Source organism: Eurytemora carolleeae, unplaced genomic scaffold, assembly GCF_000591075.1.
Source record: "Eurytemora carolleeae unplaced genomic scaffold, Eaff_2.0 scaffold1526, whole genome shotgun sequence".
NCBI classification, from domain to species: Eukaryota; Metazoa; Arthropoda; class Copepoda; order Calanoida; family Temoridae; genus Eurytemora; species Eurytemora carolleeae.
Window position 1 is genome coordinate 40847 of NW_019397428.1, and position 20848 is coordinate 61694.

General features: G+C 33.0%; 1 protein-coding gene across 1 annotated transcript in view; it reads left to right on the plus strand.

The window, feature by feature from the left end:
* LOC111714238 (neuropeptide F receptor) overlaps positions 1 to 17808 on the plus strand; it is a gene marked incomplete in the record, with an annotated part of 30257 nt that extends 12449 nt beyond the window's left edge. Inside the window, 7 exon segments of the mRNA XM_023489300.1 lie at positions 658 to 741; positions 2169 to 2312; positions 6955 to 7074; positions 8034 to 8105; positions 11458 to 11568; positions 13729 to 13808; positions 16786 to 17808. Coding sequence (XP_023345068.1) covers positions 658 to 741; positions 2169 to 2312; positions 6955 to 7074; positions 8034 to 8105; positions 11458 to 11568; positions 13729 to 13808; positions 16786 to 16846 — 672 coding nt within the window.
* Positions 17809 to 20848: the final 3040 nt, after the last annotated feature.

Here is a 20848-nt window from a genome sequence, read left to right on the forward strand (position 1 = left end):
CCTGATATTCTCCTAAACCTAAGATTATCTTTAAACACCTAATATTCTCCTAAACCTAAGATTCTCTTTATACACCTGATATTCTCCTAAATCTAAGATTCTCTTTACACTCCTGATATTCTCCTAAACCTAAGTTTCTCTTTAAACTCCTGGTATTTTCCTAAACCAAAGATTTTCTCTAAATTCCTGATATTTTTCAAAATAACCTAAGATTATCTTTAAACACCTGATATTCTCCTAAACCTAAGATTCTCTTTAAACTCCTGATATTCTCCTAAACCTAAGATTATCTTTAAACACCTGATATTCTCCTAAACCTAAGATTCTCTTTAAACTCCTGATATTCTCCTAAACCGAAGATACTCTTTAAACCTGATATTCTCCTAAACCTAAGATTTTCTTTACACTACTGATATTCTCCTAAACCTAAGATTCTCTTTAAACTCCTGATATTCTCCTAAACCGAAGATACTCTCTAAACTCCTGATATTTTTCTAAACCAAAAGTATTCTTTAAACTCCTGTATTCTCCTAAATCTAAGATTTTTTAAACTTCTTGCATTCTCTTAAATCAAGGATTTTCACTAACTCCTAATATTCTCCTAAACTATAAACTGATACTTTTCAATCCTATTTTTTAACTAACTTTTAATTTAAGGTTACACATTGCACAGTGATACTTATCAACTGCAGTATTTGGGTAATCTCCTTCGGTCTCACCCTTCCAATTCTCATATATCAGGTTAAATAAACTATTACAAAATTTACATTATTTATATTACATCTTTGTAGTAAATATTACAAAGTTTTTGCCATAACTCAAATTTGTTCAAATATGATTGATGAAACAATTATCACGAAATAGCCCTAGTTCAATCCTTTCCTAAAGGATTTGAGTCTTTGCCACAAACTCAGATTTTCAAATCCCTATATCTTTGCAACCCAATGCCGTAGACCTTAGATATTTCAAACTATGAATTCTGGTAGATCAAAGAATCTAAGTTTGAAATGTAAAAGGTTTGCACCATCAAGTTGCTTAGATATAGGAATTAGAAAATTTGAGTTTGTGACAAAGACTCAATTCCTTTGGTCTGCCTTTTTTGAGCATTTGAAATTGGCAGAGATATATATGTAAACTGATTAACTGTAAATTAAATCCGGGTCTTTCTGATTATGACTGTATATTTATTTTATATTTATAGTTTGAAATATCTAAGTTCTCTAAGAATATAGACTGAGCTGCCTATAGTACCTTTGTATATCTAGGAGCTGCAGTACATAAACTGGACTGCAGCTAATATATCCTTGTATATCTAGGAGCTGCAATATATAAACTGGACTGCAGCTAATATACCCCTGTATATTTAGGAGCTGCAGTGTATAAACTAGACTGCAGCTAATATATCCTTGTATATCTAGGAGCTGTAGTGTATAAACTGGACTGCAGCTAAAATATCCCTTTATATGTAGGAGCTACAGGGTATAAACTGGACTGCAGCTAATATATCCCTGTACATCTAGGAGTTGCAGTATATAAACTGACTGCAGCTGAAATATCCCTATATCTTGGAGCTGCAGTATATAAACTGGAGTGCAGCTAAAATATCACTTTATATGTAGAAGCTGCAGTGTATAAACTGGACTGCAGCTAATATATCCCTTTATATCTAGGAGCTGCAGTGTACAAACTAGACTGCAGCTAATATATTTCTGTATATCTAGGAGCTGCAGCACATTGACTGGACTGGAGCTATTATCTCTGTATTTCTAGAAGCTGCAGTACAACGAATGGACTGGAGCTACTTTATCTCTGTATATCTAGGAGCTGCAGCATATTGGCTGAGCTGGCTACTATATCTCAGTATATCTAGTAGTTGCAGTATATTGACTGGACTGCATCTACTATATCTTTGTATATCTAGAAGCTGCAGCATAATGACTGAGCTGGCTACTATATCTCTGTTTATCTAGGAGCTGCAGCATATTGACTGGACTGCAGCTACTATTCCTCTGTTTATCTAGGAGATGCAGCATATTGAATAGGCTTGCTAATTTATCTCTGATTATCTAGGAGCTGCAGCATATTGCCTGGACTGGCTACTATATCTCTGTATATGTAGTAGTTGCAGCATATTAACTGGGCTGGCTACTATATCTCTTTATATCTAGGAGCTGCGGCATATTGACTGGGCTGGCTACTACCTGTGTGTAGAGGATTGGCCCCACACACTGATGAAACCTGCTGTTACCGTAGCAATCCTCTTCATACAGTACATATTCCCAATGCTGGTTCTACCTGTTGTACATGGACTGGTACAGCACATACTTTATAGTTTACAATAAAAACCAAATATGGCATTGCAAGAGGAACAAACATGCATAGTAGTTTTATCGTCAATTAAGCTTAGCTTGTTCTAAATCATAAATGAGGTTTGTTAGCTTTAAAAGGACTGTCGGCTTATAGTTTTTCATTCAAATACCTTGATAAATTTCCTCTGAAGATTGAAAAAGACGATATTTTCTTCAAAATTGCAGATTTGCGGGCATTCTTTTTAAATGGGGAATTAATTCGACAAAAATGTTCTTCTATTCTCAATACGGACATTGTTTTCTTTTCTTTTCTTTTGCTTTATTTAATCCTGACACAGCAGATTAACAAGCTCACTCTATATTGGGTAATAAATTCCCTGACGTTGCACGTTAAATATTAGGTCGTCTTCTTTAACAGTCTTGATTGGGTAAAACACTAACAAACAACCAATTTACACCAGGATATAAAGGCCGGGGGAGCAGTGGTGGTCTATCTGCCAGCCTATTTAGCTGGACTCTACACTTACAATATATGTACGTAATATATGTATATAAAGGAATCCTCCATGGATCCCCACTGTATGTAAAGGAATCCCTCCAAGGATCCCTACTGTATATAAAGGAATCTCACCAAGAATCCCTGTATATGAAGGAATCCTCCAAGTATCGCTACTGTAAATAAAGCAATCCTCCATGGATCCCTACTGTATATAAAGGAATCCCACCAAGGATCCCGACTGTGTATAAAGAAATCCTCCATAGATCCCTACTGTTTATAAAGAAATCCTTCAAGGATCCCTACTGTATATGCAGGAATCCTCCAAGGATCCCTACAGTATATAAAGGAATTCTCCAGGGATCCCTACTGTTTATAAAGGAATCCTCCAAGGATCTCTACTGTATATAAAGGAATCCTCCAAGGATCCCTACAGTATATAAAGGAATCCTTCAAGGATCCCTACTGTATATAAAGGAATCCTCCAAGGATCCCCACAGTATATAAAGGAATCCCACCAAGGATCCCTACAGTATATAAAGGAATCTCACCAAGGATCCCAACAGTATATAAAGGAATCCTCCAAGGATCCCTACTGTTTATAAAGGAATCCTCCAAGTATCCCTACTGTAAATAAAGGAATCCTCCAAGGATCCCGACTGTGTAAAAAGAAACCCTCCATGAATCCCTACTGTTTATAAAGGAACCCTTCAAGGATCCCTACTGTATATACAGGAATCCTCCAAGGATCCCTACAGTATATAAAGGAATCTTCCAAGGATCCCTACTGTATATAAAGGAATCCTCCAAGGATCCCTACTGTTTATAAAGGAATCCTCCAAGAATCCCTACTGTAAATAAAGGAATCCTCCAAGGATCCCGACTGTGTATAAAGGAATCCTCCATGGATCCCTACTGTTTATAAAGGAATCCTTCAAGGATCCCTACTGTATATACAGGAATCCTCCAAGGATCCTACAGTATATAAAGGAATCCTCAAGGGATCCCTACTGTTTATAAAGGAATCCTCCAAGGATCCCTACTGTATATACAGGAATCCTCCAAGGATCCTACAGTATATAAAGGAATTCTCCAGGGATCCCTACTGTTTATAAAGGAATCTTCCAAGGATCCTTACTGTATATAAAGGAATCCTCCAAGGATCCCCAGAGTATATAAATGAATACTATCAAGGATTCCTACAGTATATAACGGAATCCTCCAAGGATCCTTACTGTTTATTAAGGAATCCTCCAAGGATCCCTACTGTATATAAAGGAATCCTCCAAGGATCCCCACAGTATATAAAGGAATCCTCCAAGGATCCCTACAGTATATAAAGGAATCCCACCAAGGATCCCTACAGTATATAAAGGAATCCTCCAAGGATCCCTGCTGCATATAAAGGAATCTCACCAAGGATCCCAACAGTATATAAAGGAATCCTCCAAGGATCCCTACTGTATATAAAGGAATCCTCCAAGTATCCCTACTGTATATAAAGGAATCCTTCAAGGATCACTTCTGTATATAAAGGAATCCTCCAAGGATCCTTACTGTTTATAAAGGAATCCTCCAAGGATCCCTACAGTATATAAAGGAATCCTTCAAGGATCACTTCTGTATATAAAGGAATCCTCCAAGCTGTATATAAAGGAATCCTCCAAGGGTCCCTACTGTATATAAAGGAATCCTACCAAGGATCCCTACAGTATATAAAGGAATCCTCCAAGGATCCCTACAGTATATAAAGGAATCCACCAAGGGTCCCTACTTTATATAAAGGAATCCTACCAGGATCCCTACAGTATATAAAGGAATCCTCCAAGGATCCCTAATGTAAATAAAGGAATCCTCTAAGGATCCCTACTGTATATAAAGGAATCGTACCAAGGATCCCTACTGTATATAAATGAATCGTACCAAGGATCCCTACTGTTTATAAAGGAATCCTCCAAGGATTCCTACTGTATATAAAGGAATCCTCCAAGGATCCCTATAGTATATAAAGGAATCCTTCAAGGATCCCTACTGTTTATAAAGGAATCCTCCAAGGATCCCTAATGTAAATAAAGGAATCCTCTAAGGATCCCTACTGTATATAAAGGAATCGTACCAAGGATCCATACTGTTTATAAAGGAATCCTCCAAGGATTCCTACTGTATATAAAGGAATCCTCCAAGGATCCCTACAGTATATAAAGGAATCCTTCAAGGATCCATACTGTTTATAAAGGAATCCTCCAAGGATCCCGATTGTATACAAAGGAATCCAGCAAGGGTCCCCAGAGTATATAAATGAATCCTACCAAGGATCCCCTTTGTATATTAAGGAAAGGGATGGATTGTAGGTCTGCAGTACTGCTAATAGTCTCATGGAATGTAAAGTGTATAGTTGTCTGGTAAAGATCGATCTAAATCAATCTTTGTAAATACAAACTAATTGTACAAGGGGGGTGGACAGGGGGGGGNGGAGATTGTTTTTTTTATTTTCTAAAACATGTTCACCCATATCAAAATACAAATAATACGCATCCAAAAATAGGATTTAGTAGAACTACAAGGTTAACCACAAAGGATGAGACTGCAAAAACGACATGAACTCAAAAAAGTTCCCAAGGTTGAATAAAATCTTCTTCCTCTAATATAGTCTTTTAATGACTTATTTAATCATTTAAAAAAAATTACTTGTGCAGGGAATGTTTTTGGGGTTTATTTGTATCATTAATTCCAAAATTTGTGGGATTTTGTATTCATTCTAAAATTTATATAGACAATTGAGCTATTATACATATTTGAGCAAAGATGTATATATAGACATATATGAGCGAAGAGATTTATTGTATTATATTATATTTGATTTTATTTGACAACAACAGCAAGGTGTAAAAGAAGCCACACTTACTCAGAAACTAAATCCGTCCAAAAATGTTTTATTTTAACAAGAATAATCCTATAAAGTAATATATTACATAATATTATTATTTATTATTTTCCCTGCTGTTCCTCTTGATGAATGAAAAGTACTGACCTGGTGAATCCTGCCAATATATCTAACATATGCATCATTTATAGCACAATACTATGTATATACATATATGCTTCTATCCTTCATACTGCAGGATAACAATAGATATATTCTGTACTTGTCCCATACCCGGCTTTGCTGGGATTCCTTTGCTGTGATCTACACATCATATATAGTCAATAGGCAGCAAGTAAATATATATGCGTTTTGATTCTCTAACGGTTCTCTTCAGTTTCCTACTTACGTATAGCATATTGTATATATATTGCATATAGTATATATACTGTATATATTTTGTATATTGTATATTGTATATTGTATGTTGTATATTGTATATTGTATATTGTATATCGTATATCGTATATTGTATATTGTATATTGTATATTGTATATTGTATATTGTATATTGTTTATTGTATATTTTATATTGTATATTGTATATTGTATATTGTATATTGTATATTGCATGTTGTATGTTGTATGTTGTATATTGTATATTGTATATTGTATATCGTATATCATTTATCGTATATCGTATATTGTATATCGTATATCGTATATTGTATATTGTATATTGCATATTGTATATTGCATATTGCATATCGTATATTGTATATCGTATATTGTATATTTTATATTGTATATTGTATATTGTATATTGTATATTGTATATTGTATATTGTATATTGTATATTGTATATTGTATATTGTATATTGCATATTGTATATTGCATATTGCATATCGTATATTGTATATTGTATATTGTATATTGTATATTGTATATTGTATATTGTATATTGTATATTGTATATTGTATATTGTATATTGTATATTGTATATTGTATATTGTATATTGTAAATTGTATTTATCCTGAATTAAGTAAAAGGTTACGTGTGTCAATTTTGAACATCTTCGTTTATAGGTTTAATGAGGAAAAATGATAAAGTATAAAATGTTTTTCCATCTAAAAATTGATTATTTCAGTTGAAGTTTGGTTATTTATCTATCTATCTATCTATCTATCTATCTATCTATCTATCTATCTATCTATCTATCTATTTATCTATCTATCTATTTATCTATCTATCTATCCTTCTATCTATATATATATATATCTAGATCTTGAGGTTCCTGGAAGAGAATTCTAGCCTGGCCCTGGACGCGAGGAGGAAGGAGAGGGAGAGGAAGAGAAACAAGAGGATGACCTTCGTGCTCTCTTGTATAGCACTCACCTTTGCGGTCAGATTCATTAACATAATATTATTATTATTATAAATATCATTGTTATTATTAATACTTCATTTTTATTGTTATTTTTAGTATTATTATTCGTTTGTATTGAACTATCAAAATTATTATTAGATTATTATTATTACTAATTACTTTATGCACAATATGAACTTGCTCGGCGCTCAGTCCATGGGCTCTAACTTTCTAATCAGTCTTTCTCTGCAAACTAATGGTGATTCAAACCTGAGCCAGCGATTTAAAAAGTTCAAGAAAATACGATTCGGGTCTAAGCTGTTGTTGAGCCTTATATACGGCTCGGGCTTTCGGATTTAAGTTGCATCTATTGTTGTATATGGCGGATTTTCATAGTTGGAATTGGCGCATTCCGGGTTTTGATGAGAATAAGACCAAACATTGAGCCTTATTCCTCACTAAAACCAACCAAGGTCGGTTTTATTTTCATTGGGCTTATTTCCTTAAGTCGAGCCTAAGATCTCGCAGCTGTCAATCACGCGACACAAGCTGTCATCAGAGTTGGGTCTAAGATTGGGTCTTAAAGCTGCGTTTAAGGAATTAAGACTCGAGCCGAAGCTTTTAAATCTCGGGCTCAGTGTTTGATCTAATAGTATTAAGAGTTTAAAATTTGAAAAGTCTTTAAAAGTAGGTGGTTCAGTCAGATATAGGGATTAGACAATTAAAGTTTGGGCCAAATAATCAGTTCCGGCCTTTGTTTGGGATTTGCTATTTTACTTTCCAGGTTGAACAATTTTTCATAGAAAGGAGTACAGGGTTAGGGGGGAGCACAGTGAGGTAAATAAGGGGGTGTGGGGGACTTGTTTTTGTCACCCCCTACCCCTAATACATTACTNGGGGGTAGAGGGGTGTTTATAACATCAACAGCAGAATTCAGCTCATGATTAGAGTTATAATTATTTTCTGATTTTTTTTTGTATAACCATTATTTGTAGGTATCTTGGTTACCACTTCATCTGTTCTTTACAGTTCTTGACCTTGGACTTGGTCATATCGGAGATACACAGGTTACCTTTAACTTTACTTTAACCAGGGTTCCAATATAGGTTTTTTGTGGCAACCCACATGAGCTCAGGGAAGATTTAAAAATTTGGCTTGTTTGTCTTCGTCTAAGCAGCTGAACCGATTGGGCCCACATTTTTGTGGCAACTCACAGATAAGGTTTATGGACGCTTAAAATGACTGAACAAAATATCTATAATTTTAGACAATTTTCAATGCTAGCAGAAAAATCTGAAAATTTTGAGATTTTCATTGGTTATTATTTAAATGGTACAGTTAAACTCTAAATAAGCCATACATCGAAAGAATTAATCAAATGTCGTCTTGAAAATATTTTAATTTTAAGCAAATCTCAGTATTCGCGAAAATAAATAAAGAGCTCCATATAATATTTAATTAAAAAAAACTAAGTATCTGCAACATTCTATTATCAGAAAGTGAAGAATACGACATTTGATGAATTCTTTCGATGTATGGCTTATTTAGGGTTTAACTGTATGAAATCCTCAATTTTACAACATCAAGGAGTTATGAGTTACAATTTACAACATTCATTTGAAAAACACCTTGCATATAAATTATGAAGGTAGGATGAATATACGGATGAAAGGATGGAAGAATGAATGAAGTAAGGAATGATTTTAGAAAATTTTCAAAATCTCAAACTCCAAAATATATTTATGTTTATACTGCTGCTAAGATTTGAAAGTTTAAATCCTAAAGTTTTAAAAATTCTGAGATGCACAAGCGTCAACTCAAAGAAGTTCATAATAAGATTTCGATTCTACTAGAGACCACCGGAGGAATTTCATTTTCACTGGAGGGGTTTGAAAAATCACTTTTTCAATAGGAAACTTTACGCATGGTGATTTACAATACACTGGAGGGATTCAGATATCTATAATTCATTGGAAGGATACAGATATCCTTCCTGGGAACCCCTCCAGTGGAATTATAAACCCTATGAAGGATATATGAATCCCTCCAGTGGAATTATAAACCCACTGGAAAGATATCTGAACCCCTCCAGTGGAATTATAAACCCCTAGGAAGGATATCTGAATCCCTCCAGTGGAATTATAAACCCATAGGAAGGATATCTAAATCCCTCCAGTGGAATTATAAACCCCTAGGAAGGATATCTGAATCCCTCCAGTGGAATTATAAACCCTTAGGACGGATATCTAAATCCCTCCAGTGGGATTATAAACCCACAGGAAAGATATCTGAACCCCTCCAGTGGAATTATAAACCCATAGGAAGGATATCTGAATCGCGGAATTATAAACCCCTAGGAAGGATATCTGAATCCCTCCAGTGGAATTATAAACCCTTAGGACGGATATCTAAATCCCTCCAGTGGAATTATAAACCCACAGGAAAGATATCTGAACCCCTCCAGTGGAACCCCTAGGAAGGATATCCGAATACCTCCAGTGGAATTATAAACCCCAAGGACGGATATCTAAACCCCTCCAGTGGAATTATAAACCCCTAGGAAGGATATATGAATCCCTCCAGTGGAATTATAAACCCCTAGGAAGGATATATGAATCCCTCCAGTGGAATTATAAACCCCTAGGAAGGATATTTAAATCCCTCCAGTGGAATTATAAACCCCTAGGAAGGATATCTGAATCCCTCCAGTGGAATTATAAACCCCTAGGAAGAATATCTGAATCCCTCCAGTGGAATTATAAACCACTAGGAAGGATATCTGAATCCCTCAAGTGGAATTATAAACCCCTAGGAAGGATATCTGAATCCCTCAAGTGGAATTATAAACCCCTAGGAAGGATATCTGAATCCCTCCAGTGGAATTATAAACCACTAGGAAGGATATCTAAATCCCTCCAGTGGAATTATAAACCCCTATGAAGGATATCTAAATCCCTCAAGCGGAATTATAAACCCCTAGGAAGGATATCTGAATCCCTCCAGTGTAATTATAAACCCCCTGGAAAAGATATGAATCCCTCCAGTGGAATTAAAAACCGCCATGATATACACTTGATTCCCTCCAGTGAAATTATAAACCCATAGGAAAGATATCTGAATCTCTCCAGTGGATTTATAAACCCCCTGGAAAGATATCTGAATCCCTCCAATGGAATTATAAACCCCCCTGTACAAACTGTCTATCAGCATTCTATACTCTAACCTTTCTTTTTCCAGTGGAATGTAAATCACCCTGCGTAAAGTTTGAAATTGTAAAACGCATTTTTTCAAACCCCTCCAGTGAAAATGAATTCCCTCCGATGGTCTCCAGTGGAGTAAAAATCTTACTACGAAGTTCCGTGACTCATAAGCGTCCGAATAAAACTATGCAGAAAAGAATAATTTTTTTTGTCTTGGCAAATTAATATGATCCAACTCTATCTGAATTGAAAATTCCTGAGTTGAAAGTTTGAAGGACAGATGACTTTGAATTTTTATAATTAAAGAAAGTCTTATCAAAGTGTCTTAAGATGATATTTTCACAAAAACTCTAATTCAAATGACACCACTGGAAAGTTATTGGATAGATTAACACTCTGTATTTACGATCCCTATGAGCTTACTTCTTCACAAGAATTGTTGATTCACAAAGCTCCGTATTTTAGTTTTCTTGAGGGATTATTTATCTCTCTAAAAGGTGGTTTAGCAAACATTTATTTACATTAACGTTTACTAGAGAATATTCCACTCGATCCAGTTTCTAATCTGGTCAGATACCTACCCTCCTCCTTTTCAGAGTTGTTAAAAGATCAAATTTAAAATCCTTATTTGCGATCAAACAAGCTTTTTTTAAGACAACTAGATATTTAAAACTTAGACTGAGTTCCTAGTTTGAAATATCAAAGTTCTATGATATTGGGTTGCAAAGCTGATTAGAAAATGGTATTTGTGGCAAACCCCATTTCCTTTGACCTTGTACCATATGACCGGATTGGAGTAAAAAGTGGCCATACATTATAAATACATGTCCGATTCACATGGTACCCTTGAAATCTTTGTTTAATCAAATATGAATAAGATATTTTGATTCTTTTATTATCTTTAGACTGTGGTTTCGGGTTTATCATTGAATCCCTCGGGGCATTATATTTCAATTGGTTCTAAATTGTCTGAGAGTAAATGATACATTGTCAGGCTTCTTTACGTTGAAGTAGCGTTATAAATCTCACATTCCACTTGAAATTACGTTTACAGTCCCTTTAAATCTGTGGTAAATCATATCATTGCTGTATACATATATACCAGTGATTTTGTGATTTTGTTCAATAACAAAGAAAATCTTCTTCAAGACTCCATCCTTAATTATTTTGTAAGATTACTTAATGTTATTGTAATTGTAACATGTGTTTGTCTCTCTAGGTCTATTTCTTTGTACTGGGAATGTGTCATCTGTCTGCTATGAGCTGTACTGTGAGTAATCCTGTACTGTACGGCTGGTTGAACACTAACCTCAGGAAGGAGTTTATCAAGGTGAGCCCAGTTCAGGGGAAATTTTTTAAGTCAGGGGAATTTTGTTCGAAAACCTTAAAATGGTTAAGAGGTGAGATATGACTGCCGGCAGTGGACAAATGTAAATTTGAGCATTTATACTGTTTTCTATTAGGAAATTACGTCTGAGTTTTTCATTTTTTCAACAAAACTTTAAGTTTTTTTGGAAGAAAATCATCTAAATTTCTCATTAAACTCTCTTTCCATCCATTTGAAGGATTTTCAGATTTGCTAAATTATTCCAGTAAAGAAACGCGTAGTTTTACGTTCCATTTTATTTTAAAATTTGCAACTTATTTACTAAATGATTGCTGATCATTAAAGATATAAAAGTTAAATTTGATTTAACCCCCCCCCCCCCTCTACCTACTATGACACATATCTATGAGTCTTTTCATGCAAGTACCTAGAACTGATCAGTAAACATCGAATGAACATGAATTTAATTAACCATTTACGGAGGGATTAAAAAAAATACTCTGTGTCCATCCCTAAACAAATGCACACCCTTCTGCCATTTTATGCATTCTCATAACGCTATAGCATTGTGTATTCATTGATTTTATTAAAATTCAAGAAGTTATGATATTATAAATATGTATGTATAAACTCATTCCGTATGTCAGTGTACATATCTACAAACAAATACGTTTCAATTTATTTAAACCTTGCTATAATTCATTTTACGCAGTGTCATGTTTTCTTTTTATCATTCTAAATAAAACTGAATACTGAATACTGAATACTTAATACTGAATACTGAATACTGAATACTGAATACTGAATACTGAATACTGAATACTGAATACTGAATGCAGAATACAACCTCTGGCATTAACTTTGACTTAACTTTGATATTTACTCTTCTGACATTTACTCTACTGATATGTTATGTACTCTACTGACATTTACTCTGCTGACATTTACTCAACTGGCATTTACTCCACTGACATTTACTCTATAGCATTTACTTTACTGACATTTACTCTATACTGACATTTACTTTACTGACATTTACTCTATACTGACATTTACTCGACTGACATTTGCTCTAGTGACATTTACTCGATCGACATTTACTCTTTAGGGTAATTTGCTCTATATTGTAATTTTCTATACTATAGAGCTCTATTACACTATGAAACATTTGTATACTGACTTGCTAAATAAAATATTTGGTCTATGTAGGAGAAATGTACTTGAACAAAGTGTAAAATTTTAAAATTTAATCACTTAATAATTTCATTTTATCTGTCTGTTTGCCTATTTGCGAAATTTTTTCGTACAATTTGTGAAAGAAAGTTTTGCGCAAAAATTTTGCCAACAAATTTTTATAAACATTTGTGGAAAATTGGTTCTTTTACATTCCACCCAATTTGCTTACACATCATCAGAAATGCAAAAATATTAAAAACACAAGGATCAACGCAAAAAATCACAATTTACGATGCATAAAAACGGGTTTTTTAGTCCAACTACAGTATGATCAAGTATAAATGCAAAAAAGTTTGACTTCAGAGATGGATAAAAAAAAATTTTAAATGCACTTTTTTTATTCATTATACAATAGAAAATTTACAAGAAAGCACTAAATGTTTACTTTATGTACTATCAATATTGACACATAATTCAGCTCTCTTCCTGGTATGACGCAACGTCTTGATGAGCTAATCGTTGCTGATGTGCTTGTATAATGGATGGATGGAGTTGGCATTGTGAAATAATGATTTTTTTATGTAAATTAAAATGTTCTACGATAATGGATTGAAGAAAACTGAATTTGCTGATTTTAAAATACATTTTTAGTGGATTTCTGAAGTCATACTTTATTGCAGTAATACATGATCATACCGTAGAACCCATATTTTAGACCAAAAACTGGTACAGGGTTTCCAAAGGATGAGACTGTAAAAGATAACTTGAAACCCTTCATCCCAAGAATAAATTAAGCCTTCTGCCTTCAAAAGTTCAAAGCAGTATATAAATGTCTTGTTTAATAATTTGAAAAAGAAAAAAGAAGTTTATAGGATCAGGGAATCACGAATAATGAACAAGGAAACAAGTCTCATCCTCGGTAGGTAACCCAGTGGAGTGTGGATGCAGCATTTGCAAACAGATCAAATATTTAATCCTGATGTTCAGGTTCTTCCGAATTGGTGTACAGCATTTGCAAACAGACACCCAAGATCGACAAGCCAGGACAATCTGAACGAAACTACAAGGTACTTTTGTATATCATATTTATGCATTTTTTGCGATTCAAACAATTTATATTATTTTCACATAAATTATCAAAACGGATGCTAGAAACAAGTTAAAAAAGACATGAAAAAAATATTTTCAGAGATAGGTTTGATACCCATGCTCCCGATCTCTTTATCTGTATATCCAAAGTGTGCACTCTGAATTTGCTTTATCATCTGGTTTTAAATATCCACAAATTCTTTGTTCTCTCTTTGTTTGAACACAAAACATCCTGTCTTCTGATTGGCCATATGAGTTTTTGTTAAACCTGCACTGTCCATAGATCGCTCCATAAGGCTTTTTAAGGTTTTGTTATTTCTACTTTGTTTAAAGATTGCACCATAGGGCTTAATCAAGGTAGATCATCTCTCTATAGATCACTTCCTGAGGTTTTATTCATCCACGTCTTATATTAGATAGCGATATCACTAGGGTTTTCATGAGGTTTTCTTCAATCGAAAAGATCACTTCCAAAGGATTTTCATGAGGTTTTATTTAACCTACTTTATTTCCATCTGCTCTGCAAAAAAAAACATGGGATTTGAGAAACACTTTTTTCGACTATTGATGGCTTACAAGGGTTACATGAGACTAAACCTTAACTAAACTAAAACCTATTTTCAAAACATGAAAATGTTTAGATTTTTAGCTAAAATTTGTCCTGAATTTCAGTTAAGTGGTAGTTATTCATGTTTTGTTAAGCAATTAAACATAAAGTAAGTTTATGCAGGAAATTAAACCTTTAAACCAATAAATTTATAATTCTAGTTGTTTGAAAGATTTTATTAAAAAGAAAATTTTAGGTTAAAAAAAATTAAAAGAGCTGACACATAAACTCTGGTTTTCTAATCCCTATATCTTTGCAACCCAAATTTTAAACTAAGTTTTCTGTCAAATCAAAAAACCTCAATTTTGAAATATAGAAGGTTAGCACTATCAAAAGAAAACTCTTTTCAAGCGAACTACGTTATCCTGAAGTCAAATCATGGTGGTACCGTTGTTAATCGGAGGGTCACTTGAAACTACTGCGACAATCCCTTTAATTGTGGTTTATCTTGGCACTAAAGACAAGATAAAGAGTGTATTGAGCCAAAATTCCTTTAAATTCAAATTTTACTCCTTCCTTTCATCCAATTAAATTTGATAGAGACCCTTGATGTAATTCGAGGCGACCCTCCACCTAAAAAGTTGTACGCATCGGCATTTTTTCGATTAAACAAAATAATTACAAGATACTGTACTGTAATTTACTGTGCGGTACTGTACTGTACTGCACTGTATTGTATTGTACATTACTGTACTGTACTGTACTGTACTGTACTGTACTGTACTGTACTGTACTGTACTGTACTGTACTGTACTGTACTGTACTGTACAGCATTGTACTGTACTGTAAAACTATTACAAGCTTAAAATTTATTTGATTTTGTTTTCTCAAGATTTATTTGACCAACAAATGGCCTTTGAATTAGATGGATAAACGGAATTGTGTGGACGATGGCCAGATAATTTATCCTTCTTTGTTTAAAGCTTCACAAAGTTTCACATCATTTTAACATTTTATGGATAAACATTTATAAGTTATAAGTTTACCGAGCTTGGAAACGCAGTCTTGCCTAGAAAATAAGTTTTTCCTTCAAAGGTCGGCCTTCTCCATGCAACTTAATATGTTCCAACCAATCTGGGAGTCTCATAATCAAATTCGAAGCAAATAAGTTACTTATTTAATTGTAACCGGACTTTCACACAGATAAGAAAGACTCAAAGATTACTATTTTATTCATATAGATAAACTTTACCTATGAATTTCAAAAACAAGGACTTTAACTTCCATTAAAAGTAAAAAACTAATAACCCCCCCCCCCCATCTATCCTAAAAACTTTACCTCTTACTTTTTCTTTTCTTCCCTGCTATTCCTCTTTCTCTCATCTTAACCAAACCAAATCCTTGGTTAATTTACTTACAAGATATTATGTATTTAAGCCTGCAGAGCAACAACATTCTATTAAAAAGGAATTGAAACTTTTCCATGAACTATGATTTTCTACTCCCTATATTTTTCAACAAAAAATCGTAGATATTACTTATTACATACTTTGAATTCTTTTGGATCAAATAATCTGATCAATGATAAAAGAATTTTAAGAGGAACTGAGTTTTTGTCACAAATTCTGATATTACAATCGCTATATCTTTGCAACCTGATTGTGTAAGCCTTTGATTTTTCAAACTATCATTATTTGATCTAAAATGATTCATAGTTTGAAATATCTAAGGTATCCGACATTGAAATGCAAAGACATAAGAATAAGAGTTTCTGACAAAAACTAAATTCCTTTTAAAACTCAAATCCTTTGCGCCTCTAACATTCTTTAGGCAAAAGTTAAAACCAAACTAATAGAGTAAACGGAAGTATAATGGTATCCACTATCCAATGTAATTATCGAGTAGTTTTGTCACAAACTTTAAATCGTCCAAACCCAGCAGCAAAGTTTACAGTTTCAAACAATGTTTTTTTCGATTCATTTTAGATATANTCGTATTGAGCTAGTTTTACCCTCATGCTTCCTAAAAGATGCGTCGCACATCTTTGAATTTTTTCAGGGGGACCCCGCCCCCCCACACAACTCTCTTCCCTCCCTCCCTCAGTAATATTTGAATGATGCTAGAGATTACACTAATTCTCCGGAAAAGAATGTATTATGTGTATCCACCGTCTGTGTGTTAATGAGCTGGCGGTATTAATTATAAAAGGGAATGCTTACCAAATTATTTTGTGATTAGATAAAAGATTAATTAAAAACGCGTTATTGTTTTTAATATTTGCAAAACAATTGAGAATTCAATTAAATTTATAACTATATGATTTGCTAAATAATCGATAAAAAAAACTTTTTATCGTCTTGATGATTAATCCTTTGAAAGAATAATTCGAATTGTTTTTTTCTTTTCAGGATAGTAGTTCGGGCCGAGGAACACCATGAGTGCATGAGTATGGTTGATCTTAAGCTATAAATATGGTTGATTGTGTATATCGAAAATTCAAAAAAATAATTAGCTTAGAAAATGACGATAAGTTAATATAATAAATTCCGTATTGTTTCTTAAAATTAATTTAAAGTTAGTTTAATGACAAAAAAACAAGAATATGTTTTTTTTGAAATTAAAAACCTTGCTCTAAACTATCGCAGGAATTCATGATATTTTATCATAAAACTAGAACTATATATATAATATATATTTATTATATTATTGTGGTATATCTATCACAATTCACAATTGATAAACGCTAAATTACAATTACTAGTATGTAAATCACAAACATTGAGTGATTTATTACCAACTATAACCATTATACAACATCAACATATATGTTAAAAATATAGGTGTTTCGACAATAAATCAGGTAGATTGTCCTAAACGTCTAGAAATCATAAAAAACGATTACCAAAAACTTCCAGTGAACTCGAGATGTTAATTAACTAAATTCGTTTGAGTAAAACCTCAACTTTAAAGATTAATACCGAGTTAAATAAAATAAGACGTATGGGAAAAAAACAAAGACTTCTGAATTAAAGACTTTCTTTAAAAAGCCGGAAATCCAATTTTTCGTGCTGATGTCGTCAGTGAATCTTTTATTGAGTAAAATAACTTCAAAAAACTTTTGTACAAAAGATTTGATTGTTGAATAACAAAAGGACAGGACAAAAGTGAATTCTGCATTGTATTTTAAAAAGTCTCAGTGAAAATTTAAAAACTCAAAAATCCTCCAACTCTTCCTTGTTTTACCATTGAAAGGAAATGTTCTCCTAAAGTCCAATTATGATTCCATGATTTTAATGCAAGATCATTCAGAAAACATAGGAGTGCAAGAGTACAGGAAATTAACAATATTACACAGAGGAACAATTTCTTTGTTTTTTTATTAAAGATGCTGACAAACTGAAAATAACAAAAGTAAAAAAATAAATGATTTTAAAAAGCCCTAAAAAACAACGATGAATATTTGTATAAAAAAATGTTTCATTTATATCTATATATTTCACGCACCTCTGCCCCTTTAGTAAATAAAAGTAAATTCACCCTATATGAAGCATAAAGTCAGAACTGCGTCAACCTTGTTGCACCGGCTAGTCCTGTTCATAGAGCTCAGTACAGTACAAACTGGGGACGGAAAGGTTGACCCGACTTGGAAATTCAAATGTACTATGGCTGCCCGTGGTTTCGTCGTAAACATAGAAAACATTTTTTTATCCAATTTGTAGGTTAAAATACAACTATTCCTATCTGTTTTGTATTTGTATAATGTATATCACAAAGTAAAAAACCTGTTTACGTAAATGAAAAATGAAGCAAAGCATAAACTCATGTTTCTCCTACACCCAGAATAGATTTATACTTTTCAACAAAATTTTGAAATATTCTTTTACATTGTTGAAAGACGTTATTACAGGAGAAAATAAATGAAATTTAAAAGTTTATTGAAGGAAAATGCCCCTTTTACCCCCCCCCCCCTTCCCCTTACACTGCGATTTAATGGTCTCACGCTCTCAAGCAAAAATCGTTGAGAATTTTGCCAATAACTTCTAAAAAACCACATCTAACAACAAGTGCTTTACAGTGCTAAAATGTACATGTAAAGGGCTACAGAAAAGCATAAGTGAGTTAGAGCGGTAAAATTTAAGCTTAGGGCGTTGCGACACTTCAAAGTCAGCCCTGTCTTAAAAATTGATGAGACTGTTTAGTGTTTATAAGGAGGCTGAATCTATGTGCTTACAGTACAGAGCTGTATATAGATGTACTTCTAATTATATTAATGCGTTCCATGTACTTACAAAGTACTGTATGTTGTTATTCAATATGGGTTTCTGATGTTGTTTATAACTTGTTAAATGTTTGTAAACATCAATATGTATAATGTGTATTGTAAATTAATATTTATATTGTGCATCAATATGATATGGTAAATTAATATGTATATTGTACAATGAACATAAAAATTGTACATGAATGTACATACAAGTGATCTTGTACTAGAATGCTCTAATCTAGTTTTAGAGTTATTATTGCATATCTGTAAACATTTTCAATATGAAGCTTAAACCCCCACAAAATGATTATATTTTGAAAAGCTCGTTCAAGTTTTTAAATAACTATAATTAACATGCAATTTATCATACAGATTTCGTCCATAATTACATAAATTGACATTTTTACGAAATCCCAAAGAAAGCATGTAGTGTTATCTATACCTATGTGTTGATTAAAGTGACTAGCTATGTTTGAGTGTGATTAAAAATTGCATTTACCCTCTTTTGAAAACCTCCTGGGTGTCCAGAGAGTATCAAAGATATAGGAGTAATACAAGTTTAAGGTTGAGTACGTATGTAAATATTGTGTATAAGCTAAGAATGCTGTCTGCATAACTAAAACATTACGTACGGACCAACAAACTTGTAAAATTACTTTTAGCAGAACTTTGATGCTCTGTACTAACTTTGATTATAAACAGTGCAAACTTATGATCAAGATTGTTCTAGGATTGATGATTTATATTAAAAATAGATGAATATATTCAAATTTACATTCATGAATTATATCTATATGAATATATATAAATATGTGTGGAATATATTAAAGGAATTAAGTCTTATACCATAGACTCAAATTTTCTAACCTGATGTTGTAAATCTTTGATATTTCAAACTTAATTTTTTTATAACAGCATTCAGAGTTTAACATATCTAAGGATGCCAAGATAAATGGATTATAAAAAGAGAATTTGTGGAAAAGGCGCAATTCCTTTATTTACTATTCAATCTAACGATATTTTTTAACTGTTTACAGTCTTAATTTGGGAAAACTATACTTCTTTCAAGCCATCGTCAACCTAACTCTAGATTCATCCGGCCTAGTTTGCATAATGTTATTGGATTTTGAACCTTGGATTCATCCGGACTAAAGGGTCCTATGGGCAGATCCTATAGTCTGGATGAACGATGAATGAAAGATTCATCCGGACTATAGGATTCTTTTTGGATTATAGATCCATAGATTCATCCGGCCTATAGAATTCTGTATGGATTATTGATCCCAGATTCATTCGGACTGCAGGATTCTGTTTGGATTTAAATCCATAGATGCATCCGGACTATAGGATTCTGTTTGGATTTTTAAATCCATAGATTCATTCGAACTATAGGATTCTGTTTGGATTATAAATCCATAGATTCATCCGGACTATAGGATTCTGTTTGGATCCATTGAATAATCCGGACTTTAGGATTCTGTTTGGATCCATTGAATAATCCGGACTATAGGATACTGATTGGATTGTAGTCTTATAGATACATAGATTGATCCGGATAATAGTATCTCTGTATGGATTATAAGACTATATATATGAATTTGTAATAATTGTAAATAATTGTAAATGTATCAGTGCTAAATGTCTTTGTTGGAATTAAAAATATGTAAGTTTTAGAAAAATTCAATTTCAAATTTTTTTTAGTTTTCAAATTAAAAAAAGGACAGTTTTAGTTCAGAAATATAGGAATTATGTTACTCGTCTGTATAAGAAAAAAATTTCGTTTCAAACATAATTTGTGGTTTTATCCTTTTCTTTCCTCCGTTCTATCCGTTCTAACATAACAATGGAGATTTCTAAATATAAAGTGATTGTTCATTGTTTTGAGATACAGCACAACTAAGCAAATCTACTGTTCAGAGATGTGCTTGAGGGACAGAATAATAGATTATTTTTTTGTTTGGTTTTTATCAGAGCGTTTCTGTCAGAAAAAAACGGGTTGTTTTAGATTTAAAGGGACAGTAAACGTAATTTCACGTGACACTGACCTTCCATTTAAAGAGTATACTTGTCCGATTCACAACGACACCGACAAAATGTCTTGTCTGATCAAGAGTACATTAGATATTTAGCTTTTTGTTTCTTAAAACTGTACATTTCATTTGTGGTTTTTCTGGAAATGAGAGCATTTCTTGCTTCAGAAACAAAAG